The following is a 26,090-nucleotide window of genomic DNA, read 5'->3' as shown; positions in this document are numbered from 1 at the left end:
ACTAGAAACAACTTGTCCAAAAGAAAAATCTGCCACAAGCAAAATAAAATGTGTGTGGGCATTCCTGCCTGCAAAAGCTATTCACTGTTGTGATATGCAATTAATTGGAAACTAATTAAAATGACTCTTCAAAATCTGTAAAACATTATTAAAATTATTACAGGACGGTTTCTCAAATAGATGCGTAGCTTTTCCCCCCCATTTTCTGATTAAACCTCTTGTATTCATTAATTTCATATGGGGCCAGATGACAAAAGATAATGAACAGAGGTGCTCAATGAATGGAAGCAACAAAGAGGCGAAGAAATAGATTAAGTAAATGAAATCAGTTAATGGTTATTTCGGACCACAACACATTTAGACGGTCGAGCGGTTCATTCAGGGCCGCAGACCAGTGTGCTGTGTTGGTTTTCACTTGAGTGCGGTCTGTCATGTTGCTACAGTTTCATAGCAGAACAAAGCTGTGCACCTCATTTAGTGAAACTCCCTCCAGGCCCTGTAACATCTAACTCTAGACTGGAGCATATTTCTGTGCCTGAACCAAGTGCCACTCTGTATGAGCTTTATGCGAGCGCTGAAGCACTTTGAGTCAGTAAACACTCCTCTGCCCATTACCATCTCAAGTGTGGTGCAAAACAGAGACATTTTTGTAATATGTAACCATTACAGTGGAGGGCCTGGTCTGCCATCTGTGGTGAGACTAAATTTATCTCTTAAACGCAGCTATTTGAATTTAGAAATGCAAAAGGCTTTGAGACAATTTGGGTATTTTTGGTTGGTTCATGATGTCAGAGGTGATGTATTTTAAATCTTTGCCTAGATAACTGCCTTGACTAAAATATCACTGAAGAAAATTGGCATAATATTAATTAATCTGGTTAAATATATGGATTTTTACAGCTTTTTAAACTGGGCAAGATCAGCTCTCATCCCAACTCACACTGATCTTTCTTACATGTTTTTGATTTATTTGTTTTTTACATACAAATTTAAATGAAAACAATGTGCAGTCATATTTTTTCCCAAATTTCTGCTTTCACAATCACTTTCTGGGGAGAAAAGTTGTGTAATGCAGCGTTAACACAGCTGCTCTACTATTTCAAGTTCACAAAAAACAATTACAAACAGGTGTATATTTCATAAAATGTTATTCAGAAAGTGTTAATATATTGTCTAAACACGCACTGACACATAAAAGTAAAAGTCATCTCGTTCTTACATAAATTCAACATTTTTCAGACAGGCACAAACAATTACAGCAGGACACAAAATCTGGTTTAATTAGAGCTCCAGAGCATTTCATGACCTGACTGGTATTCCTCTGCTCTGTATCAACATGTTACTTTTGCATTTCTGAGCTCTGAGTTTGAGTGAGGAGATGAAGGTTTGAGGGTGATTGACTTTCACGTGATTGGTCCTGTGAACCACTTCATTTGAAAAGCTCTATGTTTTCCCTCTGTTCTAACTGACATTTTCAATTATGTTCATTAGCATATTTAAATTATGCAGTTTCCCACTTTACCTAATGACAGCTGTTTTTATGCACAGTCTTTTACTCCTCTGATTTGTTTAGATACATATGACCAAAGAGTTCATGTGCAAAAAAGACATCCCTGTTTGTCATCACCTTTTTTATTGTTGTTAATTTTCTACTTCTATTATTCATGTAGATTTACTGAAGGAGGGATGGAATAATATTTTTATTGCACTAAAATCTGGCTATTGAAAACATTGCTTCAAGTGTAATTATTTAAGACACAAATCACTGCACACAAACAATTGCGCAATCTCTGCACATAAGTAACATTACTTAGATATTTCTTCCATATGTGCAAGTAACCTATAGATTAGATAGACACAGTTCAGTGACTTCAGATAAGTGATACATTATCCAGTGATTATGGGCTGCATAATCATGTACAACCTGTCCCCCAAAGAAGTACTCAATTAGTTGCACATTGCATGAAAAATCTACTTCGCTAAAAGTCCACTTTTATAGTACAAAGTAAAGGTATTTTGGACGGATTGAGACTTATAAAAGCATCATATGTAGTGATTTTGAAACAGAAACAATTGAGCAGATGTTATTATTCTAACTATTCTACCATTTAGTTGTGTATTTTGTTAATGTCTTGTTAAAATGTATTCACCCACTTCAATATATCCAGTGCATTTCATTAAAGTACAGACACCTTAAACATTTACCTAAGGACTTCTATTGTTTTACTTCATTACATTCCACCACTGCTGCCCATTAATTCTCTATAAAGTCACATTTTGCATTTGATCTCATTGCTTTTATTACAATCTCAGAACACATCAATAATGCAGCGTACTGTGTAACTGTAGTAAAGTGTCTTCCGCCTTTGTGTTTTGAAACTCACAGTCATTCCCTTCCTTCCTGGTTCCAAAGGTCACATGGGGGTGCGCATAAATAAATTCTTGGATTGTTTGAATACGTGTGCAGAGCTCCGCCATGGCCAAGGCCGTGAAGACCTCATCTCACAGTAAGTAGAGCCCATTTTCAATAGCAAAGGAGATGGAAAACAACATACAAACATACAATTTAAATGTCATTCATAAAGAACACATTTTTAAAGAATAGTTCTGGATTAGTCATTACCCATGCCCATTACAATGCTTTTGTAATGGACTTTTAGGAGTTTAGAGTTTGGGTATTAATTAAGTAGCGACTAAGCCTGGATCATTCTTAATAAACAAACAAATAAATATTAACTATAAATTAAGTCTATGTTCATTCTTGATTAAGACTATTCAAAATTTAGTTGTTGTAAAGTATAACCTAAGACAAATCTTGTTCCCTTCCCATCATTCACTGCTGACAGATGCATGGATCTTTTTAAAGATGACATGCAACAGAAATACCATTTGAAATTACACAAACAAAATTTTAATCATGTCCTCAACAGAGCATGGATAGCATTAGGATTTGGCTACGTTTGTGCAGCAATGTTTAACCAGCATCCTTAAAGCCAGTGCCAGAGTAGAGACGGCCAGAGCCTTAGTTTTAAACATAATGCTTTTCTTTCTCATTTCCATCCAGAGCTACAAAAAAGACATGTTGGCATTTTCTTTTGTTTCCTCCCTCTGTTTCTCCTGTTGAATAACAGCCTTTTGAAAGAACATGTACAATGTCTCATTAATAGCTTTTAGTCTGACTCAGCTGGTTCAGATGACAACCTTATTTTTAAGATTAAAAAAAATAATAATTGCAATAAGAATATTATTAATCTACCAAGGTCATGTACTTTTTACTGATGCTGTGCTGAACCACAAGAATACATTTAAACAATAGCCCTCTCTTACAAACTGTTTTTTCAGTCGCTACTGTTAGAAAATAAAAATACAGCATGAAGCAATCCCTGTTATTTTAGTTTTGGCCAAATAACACAAAAACAAATGTTCAAATTCAAGGTTCATTTGCCATAAACTCTATAAAAACCCAGAGACAACACACTAAAGCCTGGAGTGGTTATCTTTTATGGCACACTGTCCGCTTTATTGTCTGTTCTACTGGTGTCACGGGAGAGGACATTTCTTCTGCCTCGTTGATTGGCCGCAATAACAATTCATCCACAGTCAAAATAATGCCTTTGGTGTTGTAACCGCCTCAGCTTGTGGCTGCCATCATTTGATTTAGTTAATCATGTCTGGCTCATATATATTTTACAACCTCCATTATGTGTGCAGATATACGGTAATGAACACAAACTGGTTATTGGATAACAGTTAAGGTGGTAGATAGTACTGGTGTCATCTACAGGGCATGACCCCTGAGAGCCCACACTCCTGTAAAAGTATTTACACTTCAAACGGCACAAAGGTGCTTGTCATATAAAAACTATACAAAAACTGGCTAATTACAATCATAGCCACAGGTGCATTCTAGTTATTTTACATTTTTTGATCACTGCAGCCCAGATAATTGGAAGAGAGGATTTGATATGGTAGCATTAAAAGGGAAAAGGCAAAAGGAAAGAAGATCCATTTACAAAGATGAAGTCACTTCCACTGTGTTCACAGAGTTCAAAGTTTCAGTCTTAAACAAGCTTAAATCTCCTCTCTGTAGTGTAGAGTGTAGTGAGAATCTTTCTCTGAGCAGAGGGTGTGTTACTGCAGGATGTGGGGGGTCAAAAGTTCAGGTGTTGCTTTGGTTCAGTGCTAGATCAAGAGAGTATCTAAAGAGTTCCTCTCTCTTTTATCTAGAGGAATTACATGATGTCGTTATATTTGAATGCAGCTAATCAATGGCTGTTCTTGTGTTCCCGCTCAGTCTCTAGCAGGCTGCGGTGCCCACAGGGCAGCGGGCTAGAGAGCCTGGCACCCCTCGTGACCTCTGTGGAGGAAACACCCAACCCCATCCCCACAACAGTCAGTGGCAACATTCCCTCATGGATCAACGGAAGCTTCCTCAGGAATGGCCCTGCAAAGTTTGAATTTGGAAATGACAGGTAAAATGTTCAATTGTTTCATCCAAACATTTAGCAAGTCCAGTTGACTTAAAAAGTTTTTTCTTCTTCTGCTATGGATCCCACCTGGATGACTGAGGGATCTATAATTATTATAATTTAAACCAAAACAATACAGTCTATGAAACAAGACGTGAGAATTTACATTTCAAGAACTTACATTTATGCATCCAGCGCCATTCATTTAAGGGCTGTGTACTGGTATGATATTGTCTCTCTTCTTGGTACTTCTCTCTGTGTTTTCAGGTATGTGCACTGGTTTGACGGCATGGCCATGATGCACAGGTTTCATATAAGCGATGGGAATGTCACGTACAGCAGCCGCTTCCTCAGGAGTGACTCATATGTCCAGAACTCAGAAAAGAACCGCATCGTGGTGTCTGAGTTTGGGACGCTGGCGATGCCTGACCCATGCAAAAACATCTTTGCTCGCTTCTTTTCACGTTTCCAGATTCCAAGTATGTATATCTCCATTTAATAATGAATGCATTTTGTGTAACATCAGACAATGCAATTCTATGCAAAACTCTCATGTTTCATATCAGATCTAGAGTAAAGCGACACTTTGTTCATTGCACTTAATTCAAAGGTTCTTATAAATGTCTTTTGATGCTTAATGGATGCCAGTGTCACATTATAGTATGGTCTTATTTAAGTGAAGGGAACACAAGTCAATAAGTGTGTTTGCGGGTGCATTTGAGCAAGGCTGTGCATCAGTTTCCTGAAAGGGAAAGATCAATTCAAAGCGAGACTTGCATTTGAGAAATAAGGAGTAAAGAAATGAATGCAAACTATATTTCACTTATATCTACAAGACAGATGGGCTGAGGTTAATTTAACATATTCCTGCTGCCTTCTGTATGTGCGAGCAGAGGCTACAGATAACGCCAGTGTGAACTTTGTCAAGTACAAGGGAGACTATTATGTCAGCACAGAAACCAACTACATGAGACGGATAGACCCACAAAGTCTGGAGACAAAGGAGAAGGTAAGACAGTAACACCTGCGCCCAAGTGTTTGGTCCATTTATAACGCTGATAATAAGAACAAGAGGAACACTAAAGTTGCCTCTCTATCCATTTAAGGTGGATTGGAGTTCGTTTATTGCAGTCAACTCTGCCACAGCCCATCCCCACTATGACCAAGAGGGGGCCTCATATAACATGGGCAACTCCTATGGCAAACAAGGTATGTGGTAAATCAGAATATAAAATCATGTATAGTAAATGTTTTGTTATATTTTCAGTGCAAAATAGTGGTTTTGGCAATCACTGCTCCCTTACACATCTCTATTATGGCTGAAAACTTGAGGGGAATTGTCCAATGACATTTTCTGACTACAACACTGTATACTTAGTTATTGATAGTTGTTTGTCAAGGCAAAATATCTTGGCTTGAACTTCTGTATTCACCATGCATCTGTAATAAATACACTGAGATTCTGTTGCCTCAAATTACCTGCTGCCTAATCAAGTGGCCAGTGTGTATATTGATGGAAGACTGATTGTGCTATACCTAAATACTTCATACTCTAAAAGAACACGTTTCATTGTAAATTACCCAGTAGTATTATGCTGAATTTTACGATAGATCTACAGGATTTAGTACTGTCTGTTTTTGGTCTACAGGCTTTTTCTACAACATCATTCGAGTGCTTCCTCCTGATGAGACAGCAGCAAAGACAGACTGTGCAGACCTGAACGGGGCCAAAGTAATCTGCTCCATCCCTGCTGCTGAACCCAGGAAACCGTCCTATTACCACAGCTTTGGTGAGATAAACAGCGCATAGGCTATCTCAGGCCATACTCAATTTAAATACCCTGCACGCTGCTTCTATTGCTATATACGTTAACATTTCTTAAGATTTTTTCAGTCAAAACTTTTAATTACTCGTTTCGATTGTTACACACAGTTTAGTACAGGGCCTTCCGCCTCCCAAACAGATTTAAGCTTGTATCAGAATAGTAGGGCATTAGGATTTCTGCTGAAACATTTCTAAATCTAATCAAGTGGAGAAATACAATATCTTTGATGGTGTTTTAAAGTCAAATGCAGAGATTGGTTTTCATATTACTTCATAATGTAATTATAGACAAAAACACTTGTATCTTCCATCCATTGGTTTTAAGGTCACACACAAATAAAAGGTTTTGTTTTCTGGGGTGGCCAATGATTCATATGAATTCTGTGTTTAATGAAATCTAATAGGGGCTACATAAGGATTTTTCTGGTTCCTAATGTTGTTTAGATGTGGCTAATTGTTTTCACAGAGTGCTTAATATTAACTCAAAAGGACAGAGCTTCTGCCAATCAGCGCATGCGACTTCCAGGCTCGGACTAAATGAGCTTGTTTTCATTCTGGCCCAGTATCCTGATTATATCACTGTTTTTATTTCCAACAGACCATCCTCACTTACCAGACAGTCTGGCTCCATGAAATCTTACAGTCATAGAACATTGAAACACTCATAGAAGAAGAAATGTCACCTATATCAGGATAGAACATCTACCCAAATTCATATTTGTTGTTCATTTATACATAATATTGACAGACTCTCTCACTGATAGAAGCAGGTTGTTCCATTCAAACTGACTCACCATGAATCTCCACATGGACGTCATGATGAACTGGGACTAAGTCCTGGAGTAAAAGTTTAACTTTAATTTGTTGTTTGTGATATGTTTTATTAATTATCAATACATTTAATTAAAACTAAAGAAATTATAAATATGATTTATCAAATCAGGAAGACTGAAAGAAATCATGACCCCAGTTTAACCACATGGTGTAACCTTTTGCTGTTCAAAGCCTCTTAAAAAGAGAATGGCTCAGACTTATATTGAGCTTTTCAAGCTTGACCAGCTGCTCAAAGCACTACAGTAGTCCATTATTCAGTCACTACACCATATTCATTTGATGGGCCCAAGCCCATAAAAATACCGTGTTTAATCACTTACTTCAGGAATATGTTGTTAGCAAAGTGACAAATAATTATCCTTTGGGGTTGACCGCTGTATTTCATGTTTTTATGAAACTATCTAAAAGGTTAAAAATAGTAAACAGTCATGATATAGGAGTAGATCAGGCAAAAGCCTTTGAAGTACCATAAAATGTTCATTATGTTTGATTGTTTCTTACTTATTCATAACTACATCAGCACCCATCCATCCACCCATTTTCTTCCGCTTGTCCATAGCTGGGTCGCGGGGGCAACAGTCTAAGCAGGGACTTGCAGACTTCCCTTACCCCAGCTGGCTTCTCAAGACATGGAGGAGCAGTGGCTCTACTCTGAGCTCCTCCCATGTGACCGAGCTCCTCACCCTATCTCTAAGGGAGCGCCCAGGCACCCTCCAGAGGAAAACCCATTTCAGCCGCTTGTATCCACTATCTTGTCCTTTCGGTCATTATCCAAAGCTCATGACCATATCGAGTTTGACCGGTAAATCGAGAGCTTGCCTTTTGGCTCAGGTCCTTTTTTACCATGACAGTCTGATACAGCGACCGCATCACTGCAGATGCTGCACCGATCCGCCTGTTGATCTCACGCTCCATCCTTCCCTCACTCGTGATGAACAAGACCCGAGATACTTTAACTCCTCCACTTGAGGCATGGATTCACCACCCACTGGGAGAGGACAAGACACATTTTTCCAGTCAAGAACCATGGCCTCAGATTTGGAGAAGCTGATTCTCATCCCAGCCACTTAACACTTGGCTGCAAATCGCCCCAGTGCTTGCTGCAGGTCCTGGTCCGATGAAGCCATCAGGACAACATCATCCGCAAACAGCAGAGATGAGATCCTGTGGTTCCCAAACCGGACCCTCTCTGGATCCTGGCTGCACCTAGGAATTCTGTCCATAAATACAATGAACAGAACCGGTGACAAAGGGCAGCCCTGTGAAGTCCAACATGCACCGGGAACAGGTCTGACTTACTGACAATAGGTCTGACTTCCTTGAACCGTCACTTTGACGTGGTGGAGGGGTTTGAGCACCCGAATGATCCTGGGAGCTATGTTGTCAGGGGTTTCATACCCCTGGTTGGGTCACCCATGTCAAAGACATCCTGGGGGATGTGTCAGACTAAGAGCGGTTCAGAAGTCTTTCATGATGAGAACAAAATCAAGGCCAGTTATGTTGCCCGGACAGGCGTCACCGGGGCCACACCCTGGAGTCAGGTCTGGGGTGGGTGCTCAACAGCGAGAGTTTGAGGATCTCCTCAATCCCAGAGTCACATCTTTCAAGCAGGAAGCAGAGACTGCTGACCCGGAGGTGGACTCATCCATCACCCTGGCTGAAGTCACTGAGGTAGTTGGCAAGCTCCTCAGTGGCAAGGCTCCGGGGTGGATAAGATCTGTCCCAAGTAACTTAAGTACCTTAAGGTGTTTTGGGGGGCTGTCTTGGCAACATCGTGTGGCGTTTAAGGAGTGGCAAAATGGGGTGGTGGTCCCTCTGTTTAAGGAGGGGGACCGGAGGGTGTGTTCCAATTACAGGGGAATCACACTCCTCATCCTTCCCAGTGAGGTCTATTCCAGGGGACTGGAGAGGAGAATCTGAACAATGGTCAGACCTCAGATTCAGGAGGAGCAGTGTGGTTTACATTAGCACCATTGAGCTTTAACATTAAAGATGAGTGCTGACATGACTTAGCATCTGTTCCATTGTACACATAACATACACAAAATAACTTTGCATGAGCTTAAAATTCTACTTGATTTTATCTTAAAACACAAAAACAGAAATGTGATTATCTCCAGATGTTACCATAATTTGTTTGTTTCTAATCTCAATCTCTGTTTATTTTCCTCCTGCAGTCATGTCTGAGAATTACATTGTGTTTGTGGAGCAGCCAATCAAACTGGATCTGCTTAAGTTCATGTTGTACCGGATTCAGGGCAAAAGCTTCCATAAAGTCATGACCTGGGAGCCCAAATACAACACTGTCTTCCATCTGGTCAACAGACATACAGGCAAGGTGGGTCAAAACCAAGCTACTGCAAAGTCTGCTGTGTACAGTAGAAAAGACAATATCTGGGGTGCACAGGGAGCTAATAAATGGGGAAAACAAGAGAGAAAAATTGCAAGCTAATCTCTTCACGCACCCTTATTTATTTTGATGAAACTGCACTCTGATGGTGTGGCCTTTCCTCATACATTGTTACTCACATCTCATTACACGGCAGACCCATTAAGCGTACAATGGCTAAATATGGATGCAAACAAAAGAGGCTCAATCAAGGAGAAATTTGATTTAATTTGTTCATAACATCTTTTTACTAACATCTATTTGATAGAGAAGTGAAGTGAGATACCAGTGCGCTCCTATGTTCACCCTGCATCAGATCAATGCATATGAAGACGATGGGTTTTTGGTGATGGACATGTGCTGTGGGGATGATGGAGAGTTGATTGGAGATTTTACACTGGAGAATATTAAAAGAAAATCCGGAGAGGAAATGGATAAGGTAATAATCATTCAAACTGGTATTGTTTTCAAAAGTGTACAAATAAGACCTTTTGTCCAGCAGCAAGTAATGTGAATACTATGTGTGTGAATGTTAACACTGTTGTCTCTAAAGCAGGACAAAATTGGTCAAGATCTGAATAATTTAGTCAATGATAATTTGCTGGGTCACAGAACCTTCAAAAGTCTCAGCTCTGATAGATAGAGATAGATAGATATATATTGGAAATTATATATATTTTTTATATATTAATAAAAAATATTTACATATTGAATGGATTAAAAAAATATACATATACGCTCAACAGGAGTAGGTGGAAGTTGCAAGTACTTAGAAAATCCTCCCCCTGGTTATTTCTAAAAATATATATACTAGATAATAGAATATCCAGTGTTTTTTATGGATATTCAGAAAACTGTAGGCAGAATCCAGAGTATTAATACATTTGTTAATAGAATGTATGAGTATAATATGGTCTGTGTTATTTTCAGTTTTACAATAGCTTATGCAGAAACCTTCCAAGGAGATATGTCTTACCCCTGAATGTGGATGAACAGGCACCACTGGACCAAAATCTTGTCAATCTCAGCAGTTACACAGCCACAGCTGTTAAGACCAAGTCCAATGAGGTAATACATATGGGTACATTTTACTATATACAAGAATAATGTTGCTATTTCATCAGAAAAAGGTTTTTCTGTCTGTTTTTCACCACACCAAGTAAAGAAAGCCTATAACTCTGATAAAAAGGGTCCATGGCCTCCCACACAGTCACTCACTGCAATTATCCAGCGTGAGTAGACAGTGAATTCAGGGTGTGCAAATGTAGTGCATCGACGCACAACAGAGGGAAGCGTGTCACGTTGAGAGCTCACTATTCTGTGCAGCAACTGCCGTTCCTCGCACCATGTGGGGATTTTTATGGGCCAACTTCAAATGACTTGACTTCCATAAATGGTGGGGTTTGGAGCCTAATTCTATATTAAAAAGCCGGATTTAAAATACATCAACACATTAGATTACACAATAAAGTTGAAGTGAAAAGGAAAGAAATGTAATCATTTGTTGTCATGAAAAGATCAGAGATACAGTAATGCTGCAGCATAATAAGTGTACAGTCTTTAAAGTACACTGTTGTTGTCAGGTGTTTTTGACCCACGAGGAGCTGCATGATGACACACTGCTTCAGTATGGGGGCCTGGAGTTCCCTCACATCAACTACGCTCAGTGCAACGGCCGGCCCTATCGCTACTTCTACTCCTGTGGCTTTGGACATGTCTTCAGTGACTCCCTCCTCAAGATGGATGTCCACACAAAGGAACTAAAGGTCTCTTCCTGTGCAACCTGCTTTTCTTCTTCATCTGTCAGCACCTGTTGGTGTGATGATTTTACGGCCTGAAAAATCTCCAAAATAAATTGTTATATATGTAGGTGTGGCGTTATCCTGGCTTGTACCCGTCTGAGCCTGTCTTTGTAGCTTCGCCCAAGGCTACTGAAGAGGATGATGGAGTGGTCTTGTCTGTCATCATCACTCCCAGAAAAGTAAGTTGTAAAATCCCCAAACTTTTTCACCCTAGATTTTATTGTGTTTAATTACGGGAGCCGATATTACAGTGAATGGCACTGTGTGATCTCAAATATATATTGTTCTTCTTCCAGGAGAAAAGTACTTTTCTGTTGGTTCTGGATGCCAAGACCTTCACAGAGCTGGGCAGGGCTGAGGTACCCGTCAATATTCCATATGGGACCCATGGCGTGTTTAACGAGATGGGCTAGACACGTGCCTGTCTCCAGCAAATGTCCAAAATAGATTCACTGTATCTCTGCTGATATCACTCGCTCTAAACATCTTATACTGTAAATAAAAGAACTCAGTGATGTCCTGATTTGTCCTGCCATTACGGTTAGAAAGATGACAATCTGACAAGACGGGAAGTCCAAAGTGGCCTCTGAAAACTGATAAACTTTGTCCTCTGTACGTTCTTACCGCACTTCAGTCCTGAGTGGAATTTTCCAAATATGGGGCTTTTTGTGAAAATATATAATAAAAATAGTCAATACAACATTAAAAAAATATCCATTTCCCTGTTTCTGTCTAAAGCCTAAAGTGTTTTAGCACCATCAATCCAGACGAAATGCTATATTCCCAGTGAGAACAGACAGCACTTAGGATACATAAAAATGCATCACAGGAAATTCAATTTCTGTCAAAGTAATGTGATAGAAATGGACAATGGCTGAAATGCCTGGAAAACAAATAGATCTCACTGGTCAATCGTCTCCACACAGTCTAGTAGAGGTCACATCAGAATATTATTGTAGTTTATTTGCTCCAAACAAACCAAAGCAATGTTGATACACACACTCAAATGCACAGGGAAGTGTAGTTATCCGCCGCAGTTACCACAACACTAACGAAACTGTCAAATCAGAGGTTTTGCACTGAATATAAAGTATCTTAACGAAACACTTTTCAGTCTACGGCATTTGTAACTGACTGTTAGCTGATTCCTATCTCACTTTGCTCTCCTGTAATTGATTGAGTTATACACACTAAACAAAATATACACCTACTTTATAGATTCAAACTGTTTTTTATCTCAGTAATTTCCAGCAGAATGGCTCTATCCAGCCTGCTCCCTGTACACCTTAGTCGATGGTCTCCCTGGACACTCATTAATTATCCCATAACTGCTCATGTAATCTGTATGATCAGGTTCACTGGCACTGCCTCCAAAGGCCATGGCAGACTGGAAGACATATACTGACCTCTGACCTTAGATACAGCTTGATTTTTGAGCTGAGTGAGACTAGTCGAGAAAAGCAACTCCAGTTTAATCAAATGCGTGATGAAGATACAAAGATCAATGCATTTTTCAAGGTGTTACTTTTGATAGTGAACATTTATTGCTTTTGCGTTCACCAAGATAACATTTAGGCTTTATGTTACCTGCGGTTTATAGTTGGATTTCACCCCCAAGAGAAACCATCAAAGCCTCTCCTCCTTGACGGCATGCCATATTATTTTATGTATTATTAATATGTAATGGTACTATCTATGTTATCATGTTATCAGACTCACTCAAACACAGACCTTATTTTTATCACCATGTTGAGTATGTTCACATTCAGGCTGGCTTCTTTTTCCATAGTTATAGAGACAGATAGTGTTCCTCCTGTGTTTTGCAAAATAAATTAAATCAAATTCATAAACAAGGCCTGTCTGTTGAAATAGTAATGCCACATACTTTTTTCAATAGACACAAGGATAAACCTTCTCTAATTCCCTGTGTGTTACTGTCAATCGCTGAGCACATCTAAGCAATTATGTTTCACCATGACGTAACCAGGTAACCATGTACCATACTGCATCTGTTTAATAAAATGAAGATGTGCTTGTATCTAACTAATTTGCCCAAGGTCTTTGTCATGTTGGGAAATGGATGCTACTTCTTCATCATGTATTGCACAAGTAAATGCAAATATTGACTTATCTAAATAGCTGTGGAGTAACAGTGTGATCATGTAACGGTGAGACTTTGTGCTGTTTTTCAATGGCCCTATAATGACAGAAAGGCACAGCTCTAGGGACAGGTGCTCAGGCCAGTATAGGCCGAATCAGGCTGATTTTTGCGTTTTAACAGCAGCTTTCCCCTCTTGGATCCCAGCCTGGGTTGACAGTCAAACATCATTATGAGCCAGTGGCCTTGCAGTTTGTCACTGTCACTGCCTCTAAATAGAGACTTTGTTTTCAACTTCTCAGAAGATTTATGACATTCCAGGCACTATTTAAGCAATGATGCACAACAAAGTCATTTTTGTTAATGTGAGGACACACTGACAAACGGCAGATCCTGCAGTTTGTGGGCTTCCTTCATGCACATGCACAATATAATGTGGGGCATTGTATTGTTTCTTTCAAATGTCAGATGATGTGAGGGGGTATTACTGTTGACCACAACGACATTTTATAATCTCTGGCCAATCTCTAAAACTGTTGAGTTACATTAGTGTGCCTCTCAACTGAATGGTATATTTCATGTGAAGAACAAGGGCACTGAGCCAGTGGCTTGCCTAAATACTGATCTGTCTGGCTGTGAGACCTGGTGGTGCCACACTTTTACGCAGTTTCTAATCGCGTAGGTGGTATGACCTTGTCCAGTTCAGTTCTTTTGAGCTGAAGAAAAAGAACATAAAGTGCTTCATGAAAAGATTATAATCTTGCCAGAAGGAAACGATACATAAATCACACAAATAGTCTCTAGAAATCTATTGGCTTTCACAGAAAATCCCACGGCAATATCACAAAGGATCAAAGATATACTACGCGGGCCAAAAGAGGTCACTGCAATTTCACTGTTGAGCACCGCGCTTCTGCCGCTTCCTGCAGGAATATTACGGTGATTTTTCTGGCTCTGAGGTTGTATTTATTATTATTGGGCCACGCCGAGAGACTGAGTCTTTGCTTTTCCAAGTGAGACTCGACTAACAGCGCCCTCTTTCGGTTTCGCACGCCCCTGACTTTATAAAGTGCCGCGGTGCCTCGACACGCACACAGTGCAAAAGGAGCGTTCAGTGCCTGAAGAAGAAGAAGAGTGCTCAGCTTCATCAGCGCCCGCACGCACGAGCCTGCGCTCTGTAGTCTACTTTGACAGAGTTGTTTCTCCTCGTTAGACACAGCGTGAGGGGCACAGGCCGTGCGGAGGAATGCTTAGGGACAAGTGTCTCTGAGGGCAGCTGGCTGCTTATGATGCGAAGAGAACAAGTCTCTCGAGTTTGTGGCAATGATCGCTCCAGAGACGGACCCTGAGACCGACTGCATGGATTCACTGACTGAGTGACATTTGTTTTCTTGCTACCCATCACAGGGAATTATTTTGTGTCGTGGCCAGTCTGTTCAAAATTGGAATATTGTTGGGGACCGAGGATTTGATGAGACGCATGTGGAGTTGAATGAGGATATTTATTTTGTTACTCTTTGCTTGGGTCAAGGATTCTGACTGAGCTGTCAGTCCGTCAAGGCGGGAATATTAATCAAATTGGACCCAAAGTCTTCAGCTCATCGCCCATCAAGTTCATGATGAAGTCTGGCACTGTGTGGATGTGCACCTATGTCTGCGTCCTGTTCTTAGGTGAGGAGTCCAAAGGAAGGACATTTACAGTGCATGAAATGGCCAGTAATAGAAAAGCATTTAATTACTCATCAAGACTTATTCAACAACGTTTAAAAGGGAAATACATCATCACAAAACATTAAGCCTTTATCAAAATTTTGATATTATAAAACTGGCTAGGTTCAGCATAATGCAGTTTTCCAATACTGTAAAAATGCCCATAGAGCCTATTATTTCCACTTTTCTAAAATCAGAAAACACACCCTCCACTTTCTAACAGCACCATGATATTTAGAAGTATTACGTGCATTCCACAAAATAATTACCATAGCCTAAAGGGTTCAAAATATTCCCACTGCCAACTTCATGCCACTTTTTTTCACTCATGAATGCGGTCTTCTTCCAAACGCGAGGTTCCCCATCACCACCAGGGGGCTCTGTTGTCATGTCCCCTGGAGTCAGTGCAGTGATTTAAAGCGTAAAGATGCGCTTGAATCCAGACTGCTGTGGAGCACCAGCACCTCTGTCTGTTCTCTGTCCATCAGCCTTTGCAAAAGATGCCCAGTGAATTCATGTGCAAGGGTGATGTGGTTAATTATATGAGTTTGAAAATAATGATTTGATGTGGAAAATGTTTCATGTAATTTGACTGAATAAGTATAAATTGAATAGATGACATAAGCCCTGCTGTATAAATATACAATATAATTCAACAGGTTGCGAACTTCATGTGGACTGAACAGCCACACTAATTTGGACCAGACGTCTGACTCTACAATTAGTTCTACAACTAATTTTGTACAAACCTGTTGCTTGCACATTTTTGCAGTTGAAAAAATATAGAGCAACTTAATGCAATTTTGACCTTTTCCCTTTGGTTTCCATGCAGAGGAGGCTGTGAGTTCCTGGGATAGCCCTCCTTCTGTGTCTGTGTCCTTGCTCAATGACAGCCCTGTGGCAGCCGGGCCTCTGCCTAGCGCTCAGCCTGAATGGGTGGACTGCATCCAGGCCAGTGACATGTGCAACCAGAACCCCCATTGCAGCTCTCGATACCGGGTCATGCGCCAGTGCCTGGTGGGTAAGGAGAAGGATGCCATGTTGGACAACAACAGAGAGTGCCAGGCCGCGCTGGAGGTGCTCCTGGTCAGCCCGCTGTACGGCTGCCGCTGTAAAAGAGGCATGAAGAAGGAGCTGCAGTGTCTGCAGAACTACTGGACCATCCACATGGGACTCATCGAAGGTACGAGCCAGAGTCAGCTTTAGGCTGCAGCCAGGATACGTTCACATCTCATCATTTATTCAATATGTAGTCATTTTACTAAATAAAGTAACAGGCTTTAAAACTTTAAGTGTTTTAATGTGAAAAATAGCCAAACATTCAATCTCTTTTTTGACATTAAAGAGAAAAAATAACAAGGCTACACTAATGGACCCACATAATTCATTTGTTTTACCTATACTCTTCTGTGTAATGTGTAAAATTGCACTGCCTTGTCAAGCTTTGCACTGGGATGCTGAAAATACGTATGGAAAATTGTAAATACATCCATGAAGTGAGACTATAATCACTATACACTAATCACTTTAATCCTCATGGTAAACAGTCACTGTCACAGAAAGTTCTCATACAGGTGTAATACTGAGTAAGCACTTACTGCTGTTCACATCATTTCTTTCAGTTTTTCATTGTGGGCTTGGCACAGTGAATCATCTGTCATCTGTTGTGCACAATTTTCATTGATTTGGTATAATTTTTTGGCACAGAGTATTCTGTAGCTTGTTTCGGAATTTGTAAAACCCCTAGATTAAATTGTTATTAGATTTTAAAAAGTATGCATGCACCTTGGATCGGTCTATCATTTCTCTTAATTAGCTTTCCATTTTTAAGCATTGAACTTCTTTAAGTGCGAGACTGAGAGGAGGCACCCCACTGCAGCGCACACTGCCCTATTCCCTCTTGCCCTCTTACTGATGCCCAAAAGCCCTGATGAAAAATATATGCTTTCCTTCTTTCCTCCACTCGTCCACTTGAAGGTATAATGGAGCTATAATGGAATTACATTAGGTAGACCTGTTATGGTAGACTTATTGGTTTTCACCTAAAGTGTTCCATATTACTATGTAATTAGGTTAGGGCCGTGAGCATCCAGTGGCCCTTATGTGTCCACTTAGCCTGAATGCAAAAGCACACTATAATTCAACATACAAGGGTCTTATACTGCCACACCCTGTATCCTCTGACCACCAGACCCTAGCGCTTCCCTGCCTGTAAAGAAGTTTGCGGAGCGTCATGCCATGTAAACACAGAAGGCCCTAATGTTTTCTGCTGTTTGAGCTAATGGTTGGAAAGAGGGCTAGAGAGAGGGCAGACTCTGAGCAGCTTGAGCTTTCTGTGCTTTTGTGTGGTGATCCATGAAGTTATTAGTGAGGCTGACTGCTCATAGCACAGGCCACACTTCATTGGACTGGTGACAGCAGAAGGTCCCTGACATGAGCTCAAACAGAAATGTAATGGCATGGATTCTCCCCAGGCCTCTCTCCTCCAGCTCACACACAGTCCTTCCTCTTGTGGTGATGACTTATTTCATTTTCAATTTCCCACACTATTTCAATGAAAGAACATGTGGTTGAAAATACTGTGCTTTTCAAACGTCCTGGAAAGGTTTATAAGAAAGTTTTAAACAAAGCAATGATGTAGCCTACAGAATTTCAAGTTGAAAAGAAGGAACATGAACTGAAATCCCCCAAATAGAGCAGACGGTCTAATGCCCAGTGATTACTTGAAAAGCAGGAGTAAGACAGGGATAAATGAGGAGGTGGGTTGTACATAGTTACATTTACTTAAGTAAAGTAAAGTTTAAAGTGTAACAGTACCTAATTTAGTCATTTTCCAACCATCTATAAATGACAAAAGCTTCACGTTGGCAATATTAAATTATTCTAACAAATGCATTTCTTGCACCACTAGTCGAGATATTATTTATTTTTCTCATTTTTGTGTTGTGCATAATTTCATGTTTTGCCTGTTTAATTACACTGTCTAAATCCTGAACCAGACGTACACATCCAGACTGTTACTGTTCTGTTACAGTTCTGCTTACTTGAATTGTACTTTCCCCATTCCTTCTTTTTACTTCTACTAAAGTAATTTGAAGTAGCAGTACTCTTACTTGAGGACAATATTTAACTACTTTAGGTAAATGCTTTAAATGTGCCATGAAAGTTCAGTGCTGAAGGATAAAATATAACAAGTCTAAACATTTATTTTACTCAGGTCACGCTCAGTAGCTACTTGTTCATATACTGAACTCAGATTTCCAAAAACAATGAAAAAATTAGTTTTTAATTGTGTAAATATGACTATTTGCACTCTGATGCCCTCATGCTCTGAGTAACCTCTTGTTCGTGTCCTGTTTTGGCCCCTGTTGTCTTTGGAGATAAAAACCCACTTTAACTCAAATGAATGCTCTTACAGTGAAGCTTTAATCTAATCACGATCCATTGTGCAGTCAAGCAGGCTTTGTTAAGTGGAAACGATCTATGTACAACATCCATCTGGGTAAACACACACCCACAGCCCGATCCCTGCAGACCCTGACCAAATGGGGCTGGGACATTACTGTTATGGGCCAAAGTGGAGGATTTGAACATGCTGGCTCACATATACAGTCAGGTATACAGTGAGCAGTGTTATGGGAATATTCAAGAGAAGATAAAAGCAGGGGTATGTAAGCACAGTGAATTAAACTAGCACAGATTTACAAGATTAAATCTATTTTTACTTTTGGGATGATGTCAAAATTAAACAGTCAGTAGAGACAGTGATGCCTCATGTGTTTACAATGCCCTGAGCCAAATTGCTACAGGTAAGTTCTTCTCCAAAAACATGTTTACTTCTTAACACTTTATGGAGGATTGGAGACTTCGTTGCCAATAGACAGTGAGACAGAACTGTACAAACATGTTAGACCGTTTTTAGCCGGCGTTGTGAAACAAATAAAAATAACATAACAAAATTTTATATTACAGACTTTTGTAATAACAGTAGCATAGAGTTTTATTTATTTATTTTTTTTACATACTGTGAGTTTGGAAAACATATTATATATATATATATATATATATATATATATATATATATATATATATATATATATATATATATATATATATATATATATATATATATATATATATATATATATATATATATATATATATATATATATTTTTATTTTTTTTTTATAAATAATTATCATTTCTTGGGTATTATGCTCTCATCCATTTGTAGTGGGGTAACAGTGGATGTTTTTTACTTTACCTTCTTCCTCTTGCACAATCTGTCTGTCATTGTCTTTCACCACATTTCAGCCACTTTAAGAGCCTTTGAACCTGTTTGCTGCCGTGAGTCTTGTCACCGTAAATCTTTTCAAACGGGCATGATTGACAGGTGGATTAGCCAATCAGGGACATAGATGGTCCGTCTGTACCAGGAAAAAGAAAGTAAAGAAACATCACATGGGGCTGAAAAATATCACTGATTTCTGCAGAATCAATAAGCGAAGCCTAAACTCTGTTAATCTGAGGTGAGATAAATTTGATTTTATTTGTAAATCTTAGGTGACCAATGAACGCCTTCTTTTCACTTGTGTCACTGAAAAAAGCAAATCTGACTACACGATCACGTGACATATCAGTCTGGATTTGTCCAACTGTAGAGTACAATTAAAGGACTAATTAAAATAAAGAAGTTTAGTTAAGTTTGAGTGTTTAGCTTTGACTAGAAAAAGAGTTTTGGGGCAACACACAACAAAAGTTGAGAAACATTACCAATTCAGGATAATAAATTATCAAATTAATTCATTAATAATTAATTAAACAATGCTCTAAAGTTTTCCAAATGTATGTACAATATCATGAACCCACATCTGGAAATTGGAAATCACTATTCACCAAATGTGTGTACATACAACCAGGACGAGCGGAGATGTTAGTCACTGTGTGGTGCAGTGGTCCGATGGTCTGGAGGCCTGATATCATCACGGCGTCAGGTCTGAAGAATCAGACAGGCTGAGACGGACGGTGGCCATGTGGCCATAAACAGTGGCTTCGGGCTCAGGCAGTGTCAGGCTGAAGGAACGCTGTATCCTCATGAAAGATGAAAGCCCAATAATTAAACATTTCCTACTTAGGTCCGTTGCCACAGCAACGGTGAAGTGGTGCTTCTCACAATTTCATAGGTCATTCTGTAATACTACACTACAAGACTACAAGAAATTCTTATTTCTCAACATTTGTTGCATACATTTTTGCATGCAGGTAAATTTGTACAAAGAAACCACTAATCAAATATTAATAATGAGACACAGTCTGCTTGTTTTAAATTAGTTCTAGCAACTGCTGGAGGTTGTGAGCTGTACTCAGAACCTCTGACAAGTGTTTTTCAACACTTATTTTCTGACTGGCACAAAACCTCTGGAACATTGACTTGAGCTTTGGTCAGACTTCTCTTTGACTGGTGGATGCTTTGGTTACCTTTAGGCGGCTGAACTGTGTGCTGGGTGACTTACAAACCTCAGTAAAAGATTGTTATAATAGCCTGCTCTGAGCTATCCTGGATGGTGCTAATGATGAGCTATTAATTGTGTTTTCTAATGGAAAATGGCAGTTAAATTCAATGCACCAATGCAACCGTCCTTGACAGATAATGGGTGGTTTTGCTCTGAATAGGTCTGTGGCAGTGTAAGCCAATGAGGTCTAGCTGTTAGAATCTATAATAGAAGTAATTACTAGGAAAGAAACATTGGCTCTACAGAGAAAGTGGTTGGGCGGCTGTGGCTCTGCTCAGCGGTACCACAGGCCTCATGTGGATGCAGCCCCAGGTCTGCAGTAGAACGCTTATTTAAACGACCCATTCACACCCCCGCCCTACATTATTACACAGTGTTGGTTATAGAATGGCATTCTGAGGATCGCAGTAAGAGCAGGTTTCTTAAAAGGCTTTAATTAACTGTCGCTGTACTTATGTGGAGGAGGTGGAACAGAACACATGGGAATATGCATCTACTCCACCATCGTGCTTCTCAGTGCTTCAAATATTACCATGCAAATAAATCAAAATAATGTACAAGACCATGTTAATGTCAGATAAAGTTGTATGCAGAGTCCTGTGTGAAGACCTGTGCTCCGGAGAAGAGGAGTGGTGAGTGTTAGGCCCAGCCTTGACAGAGCAATGTGCATAAATGATGGTGAGGGCAGAAAATGTTTGAAAGTGAAAGAGAGATTGCCACGAATGAAAAGTAGGAGAGAGAGAACAGGGATGGAGAGAGAGGACTGACAGAGAGAGAGAGGACAGGGAGGATGAGAAAGAGAGGAGAGAGAGGGGTTCAAACACAGAGGAAGTGGAGAAAGTGGGGTTACCAAGGTACACAGTATTCCTTGGTGAAACCATCATTACTATGAGCAATGGTAGCAGTCACCGGCCATTACCTTAGCCATCCACTGTCATAAGGAGCACATTTCTTCAGCTGGGCCGTGTGTTGGTGTGTAGAGGAGGCTGCTGCATGCTGAATATGTCCTCTTCACTTTCCTCTTCTGTGTGCAGCTAGGGCCCTACAACAAGTCCACTTCATCATCAGAGGAAGGGCCTGTCGATACCTACGGGACAGGATCAATATGAGCTCTCCTCTCCACCCTCCTCAGCCCATTCACCCTTTTCATCTCATGTCCCAAAACCTGAGAGGGATGAGTAAAATATGATGACAAAACAGGGCCAGGATTTGTCAGGATAAATCTGTTCAATGATTTTCTGTAGTGCAGTGCTACACTAACCTTTTATATTAAGTAACACATTGAGAAGTTATAAGGCCTTCTAAATGCTATCATGAGTGGATCAAAACGAGCATTACTGGATAAATAGTTGTTTTTTCTTCAGCCATGGACAGTTCTTTTGTTGAAGTTATTTTGGACTGCTGGAGAACTAGATGATGGGGTTTTGGTGTTTGTCCATGGTGTAGTAGAGGTTTCGCCACCTGCTTTTTCTTGTTTCCTACTTAAATTGTCTGCTGGTCGTGAAGGAGATAGTTTAATGCTCTAGTATGGACCATACAGAAAGCAAAAACATGAACAGGAGATTGTGGACCCTCCACCACTAAAATGACATACTGCACCTTTAAAACTGTGCAAAGATGTTGATGCTGCTGAAATTTTGAGGAAATAGGATCATTTTTGGTTGATGTTGGACAAATTATGTACAACCTCAAGCTGAAACCAGGACTATGTGGTTGTATTTAAACATTGAACTAAGCTATGCAAAAGAGTAGCAAGAAAGTTCTTCAGAAATCTACGCACCACACAGTAACGTCACCCCGGGTTGGCCAGTGTTTCTAGCAGCAGTGTCAGTGGAGATGAAGTCTTTATAGTTGAGTGCGTTCATCTCTATCAGAGGAAGTGAGTGAGTGACGGGCCATTCTGTCTGCTCACTGAATACTGTCATGATGTGGGCATTAAAGCTCGCTCAGACAGAGGAGAGAGAGAGGCATGGGGCACACCTGAATGATGTCTACAGCTCCAGTCAAACACAGACTGCTCACAGCTCTGCCATCTCTGTATCACTGTTTCAAATATCGCTATTACAGACATTTTTTACTTGATAATCTCAGTAAGTCAGTGACGTTATTGTTTATATAAACACAGTAACTGCAGTTTAGATTGATGTCATTGGAGCTATTTATGGTAGCTATACACTTTCTGCCTGTAAACTGTATTCCCAGTCAGTGCACAAGCTGATATTAAAAGTGTGCTATGTAACCTTTCCATCACTGCTTGTCTCTGTGGAAATCCTATGGCTTGGACTGGAATGTTCAGTGTCATTTATTCAATATCAGGTGTTTTAAGTGAAAATGCATTGGCTCTGAGTGGGCTGGAACGTTTCACAATCAGATGGGAAACCTGGTGGTAGACCATGCACTTGAAATGTTGCACAGTGTCCCTTTAAACACAAGCATCCATATTTCACCTATTAAGCACCACAATATTAACATGTGGAAATGCATTCTCAGATCTCTGTTATATGGTGTAATACTAATGTTTCCAAGCACAGATATGAAAAAGAACATATTTGCCCCTTTTTGAACACGATTAAATAATAAAAAAGCATATCTGTGGATTCAAAAAGCCCAGCCCTGTGAAGGTGTTTTGCCGTATCGCACAAGCGCCACAAGGCAGAATTTAAAGCACTTTGTAAATGTTGCACCTGCCATTAAAAGGCTGATTTTTGTGTGCCACCATGTAACTATTCCTATTAACATTTCATTTACATAGCCAAAGGGGAGGACGGAAAATCCAGCTCTCATTTTCTTAGCTGTGTTTGCCCGCCCCCTCCTCCGTGGATCGGAATTGTGACTTGAAATATTATTGCGAGCTAATCCAATATTCCGTTTGTATGGTGGAAATTGAGTTTAAAATGTCAATACAACTTCAAAAGCAAAAATGTGTGAACCTGCTAACAATTTGAAATAAGCAAAAGTTTAAATGTGCTAAACCTACAAGTACGTAACAAAAAAGACATTAAACATTCAAAGTCTGCTGTGATGTTTTCTGACAGAATAGCTAACACAGGGAGTTCACACAGAATAGCGTTTAGCACTTTTTGTTTTAGCAGGTCTATGTAAAATGAGCACAAATGAGCTGGTCCAGGTTGAGGGATGACCTGCGGCCACGCTGCAGGCTGTCCAGACTCCACTGCGCCCTCTCTGCTCTGTGTAATGAGTTTAAGAACTAGAGAAGTGCTGATAAATACTGCATCTCTCTTAAATAAGTCCTGTGTACTAAGAGAATTTGGACAGCTTGCCTGAAGCTAAAGCCTGAGATACTTTAGCATTGTACAAGTCATTGTTTAATAATGTACCTTTGCAAAACAATAGCTACAAATAAATGATTCACAGCATGTAAACGTATACACAGACAACTATAGACAATAACACACTTTGACCATACACTGTAATGCATGTACACCCCCTATAGACATAAACTGAACCTTTTTCAGAACAAAAAATACATTTTAATCAGCATACAAATAAATGGAGAAATTCTGTGATTAGTATTAGTAGAAATTAAGGAATTCAGTTGTTCTGTTGTTCAAATGCAGTGCAATTCCAAGTCCAATTAAAAATATATAATACAAGCAAAACCTATAATATGAAGCCTGTGTCAAATAAGGACACAATTAGAGGGGGGGTGCACCTTTAGAAACACAACCATCTGGATGACAGTTATTAAAATTGACTTTGCTTGCAGCCATAAACGATATGCCAAGAGTGACACTAAGAAAATCTATAGGACTGTTTCCATCACCTGCAGAGTTTAGGCTCATCGATAATGCAAATGAAAAGGATGAGTGATGGCTCCTTATAAAAGCCTTATGTGACTCTCTCTCTCTGCTGAATGCTGTTAAAAGCTCTGTGCGCTGCTGTGGTCTGAGCCTGTGTGAGCCGTGCCGGTCACGCTCCATACTGTCAGAGCAAATGGAGGCGTAATTACACCGATAAGTTGTTGCCCTGTGGCTAAAAACATCTTATCACTAAACAGCTGAAGACATTTGTATGAGGCGATGTATAATTGGGTCCAGGGTGACTGTCAGAGAGCCATTTGTTCAAATACAACAAGACACCCCGCTGTGAGCGTTCAGGATGTCCTCAGGGTACGCAGTTTGTTCTTTTATTTTTTAGCGTGCAGTTTAAATTCATTAAGAGGTGCTATGGAGAGGTGCTGTAAAAAGTCAGGTACTGTTAATGCATCCATTATCACTCAATTCAGGGCCTCTAGGACCCTGTGACCGGGACAATAGACCCCTTTTGTCCTCTTTGTCAACTGCAGTAGTATAGTATTGAAATCCTACATAAGGGTGTTATTCAAGTTCAAATTGAAGCAGTTCATTTAATCCTTCATTACAACTACAGCAACTCCATGTACATTTGAATGACCTACTGTTATTGCTACTGCTCTACAAACACAATATTTGCACATATAGAAGAGTAGTGAAGACATAAATGTAGTATTTACGTTGATTACTTATTTTGTTCCACTTCAGCATTCAGAAAAGATTAGCTTGAAATGTATTCGTCTATTTCTTAGTCAGAGCAATCATCACAAAGTGATAAGAAGAAAATGTTTGGCTTCATTCAGTCTCAACTTGTGTACAGCATATTCTAGATATTCTAGAGACACATTCAAAGTCCACCAGGAAATGTCCTTTGAAACACATAATATTGCCACAGTCTGTGTGCTGTGTACGTGAAAGAAGGTGACTATTTGCAGAGAAACGGCTCGCCTCCTCACTTGAAAGGCTCTTAAAGAACGTGGCCTTGGGGCTAATTGTTGCAATTAGACTGAGATCTGAAGTTAGACAATTTCACTCTGGGAGAGACATAAATGACATACGATTTACACAGAACAAATACCATATGCATGTTCGCAGTGAATAAGTGGCTGTGGTTCTCTTTGAAAGTCATTTTGCTAAATAATGTATTGAGCCATTTGTAAATAGTGCAAATGTTTGATGTGGGCTGATGGTATTTTTGACTGGATTGTTGGAGTTATCGGAGGGAGAGATCATATTTCTATACATATTTAGAAGTATGGGATTCAAAACTAACTACGGAAATCTCTGACATTTCAGATACAACAACTAATGCTTTGATACTGGTCTGGTTTTCTTTTCCGTCACATCATTTCTGTTCAGTATAAACATTTCAGGTCTGATGTGTGCTGTTTTAGTTGTTAGAATATCTGTCTTACTTAAAGTGTATGATGTCATGTCGCTGTTTCATTTTGCTTCGTACTAGAACCATCTTTTTGCTCTGCAGGATGTGGCTCATCTGTGAGTCTGGTTCTGACCCAGCAGAAAAGCGATCTAAAACAGGAGGTACTGAGGACAGCAGTCAAGTCTGAACTTTTGGAGCTGTTTCTTGACCTTATGTGCCTTCTCCTTGTTCTCCTCACAGACACACACAGACACACA

The 26,090-nt window shown here is 39.8% G+C and overlaps 2 protein-coding genes across 2 annotated transcripts in view; both read left to right on the top strand.

The window, feature by feature from the left end:
• The first annotated feature begins 2,428 nt into the window (after nucleotides 1-2,428).
• bco2l (beta-carotene 15, 15-dioxygenase 2, like) lies at nucleotides 2,429-13,312 on the top strand. The gene is made up of 12 exons (XM_033972306.2): nucleotides 2,429-2,507; nucleotides 4,295-4,472; nucleotides 4,737-4,948; nucleotides 5,363-5,478; nucleotides 5,576-5,678; nucleotides 6,119-6,259; nucleotides 9,306-9,466; nucleotides 9,786-9,956; nucleotides 10,448-10,585; nucleotides 11,101-11,283; nucleotides 11,388-11,498; nucleotides 11,616-13,312. The coding sequence occupies exons 1-12, from the start codon at nucleotides 2,477-2,479 to the stop codon at nucleotides 11,730-11,732; spliced, it is 1,662 nt and encodes a 553-aa protein (XP_033828197.1). The 5' UTR covers nucleotides 2,429-2,476; the 3' UTR covers nucleotides 11,733-13,312.
• A 1,187-nt stretch (nucleotides 13,313-14,499) lies between these two features.
• Nucleotides 14,500-26,090, top strand: part of LOC117376819 (GDNF family receptor alpha-2-like) — a 48,099-nt gene continuing 36,508 nt past the window's right edge. The window contains exons 1-2 of the mRNA XM_033973363.2: nucleotides 14,500-15,088; nucleotides 15,960-16,310. Of these exons, the coding sequence (XP_033829254.1) occupies nucleotides 15,034-15,088; nucleotides 15,960-16,310 (406 nt within the window). The 5' untranslated portion in view covers nucleotides 14,500-15,033. The remainder of the gene's footprint in view (nucleotides 15,089-15,959; nucleotides 16,311-26,090) is intronic.

This window comes from Periophthalmus magnuspinnatus, chromosome 9, assembly GCF_009829125.3.
Source record: "Periophthalmus magnuspinnatus isolate fPerMag1 chromosome 9, fPerMag1.2.pri, whole genome shotgun sequence".
Classification (NCBI taxonomy): Eukaryota; Metazoa; Chordata; class Actinopteri; order Gobiiformes; family Gobiidae; genus Periophthalmus; species Periophthalmus magnuspinnatus.
This window is presented reverse-complemented; position numbering and strand designations above follow the sequence as displayed.

Bases quoted from the DNA above. Each gene is read 5' to 3' on its own strand.
- bco2l (XM_033972306.2), top strand. From the start codon at position 2,477: ATGGCCAAGGCCGTGAAGACCTCATCTCACA. The intron at 2,508-4,294 runs GTAAGTAGAGCC...GTTCCCGCTCAG, and splicing joins CGTGAAGACCTCATCTCACA to TCTCTAGCAGGCTGCGGTGC. The intron at 5,679-6,118 runs GTATGTGGTAAA...TTTGGTCTACAG, and splicing joins CAACTCCTATGGCAAACAAG to GCTTTTTCTACAACATCATT.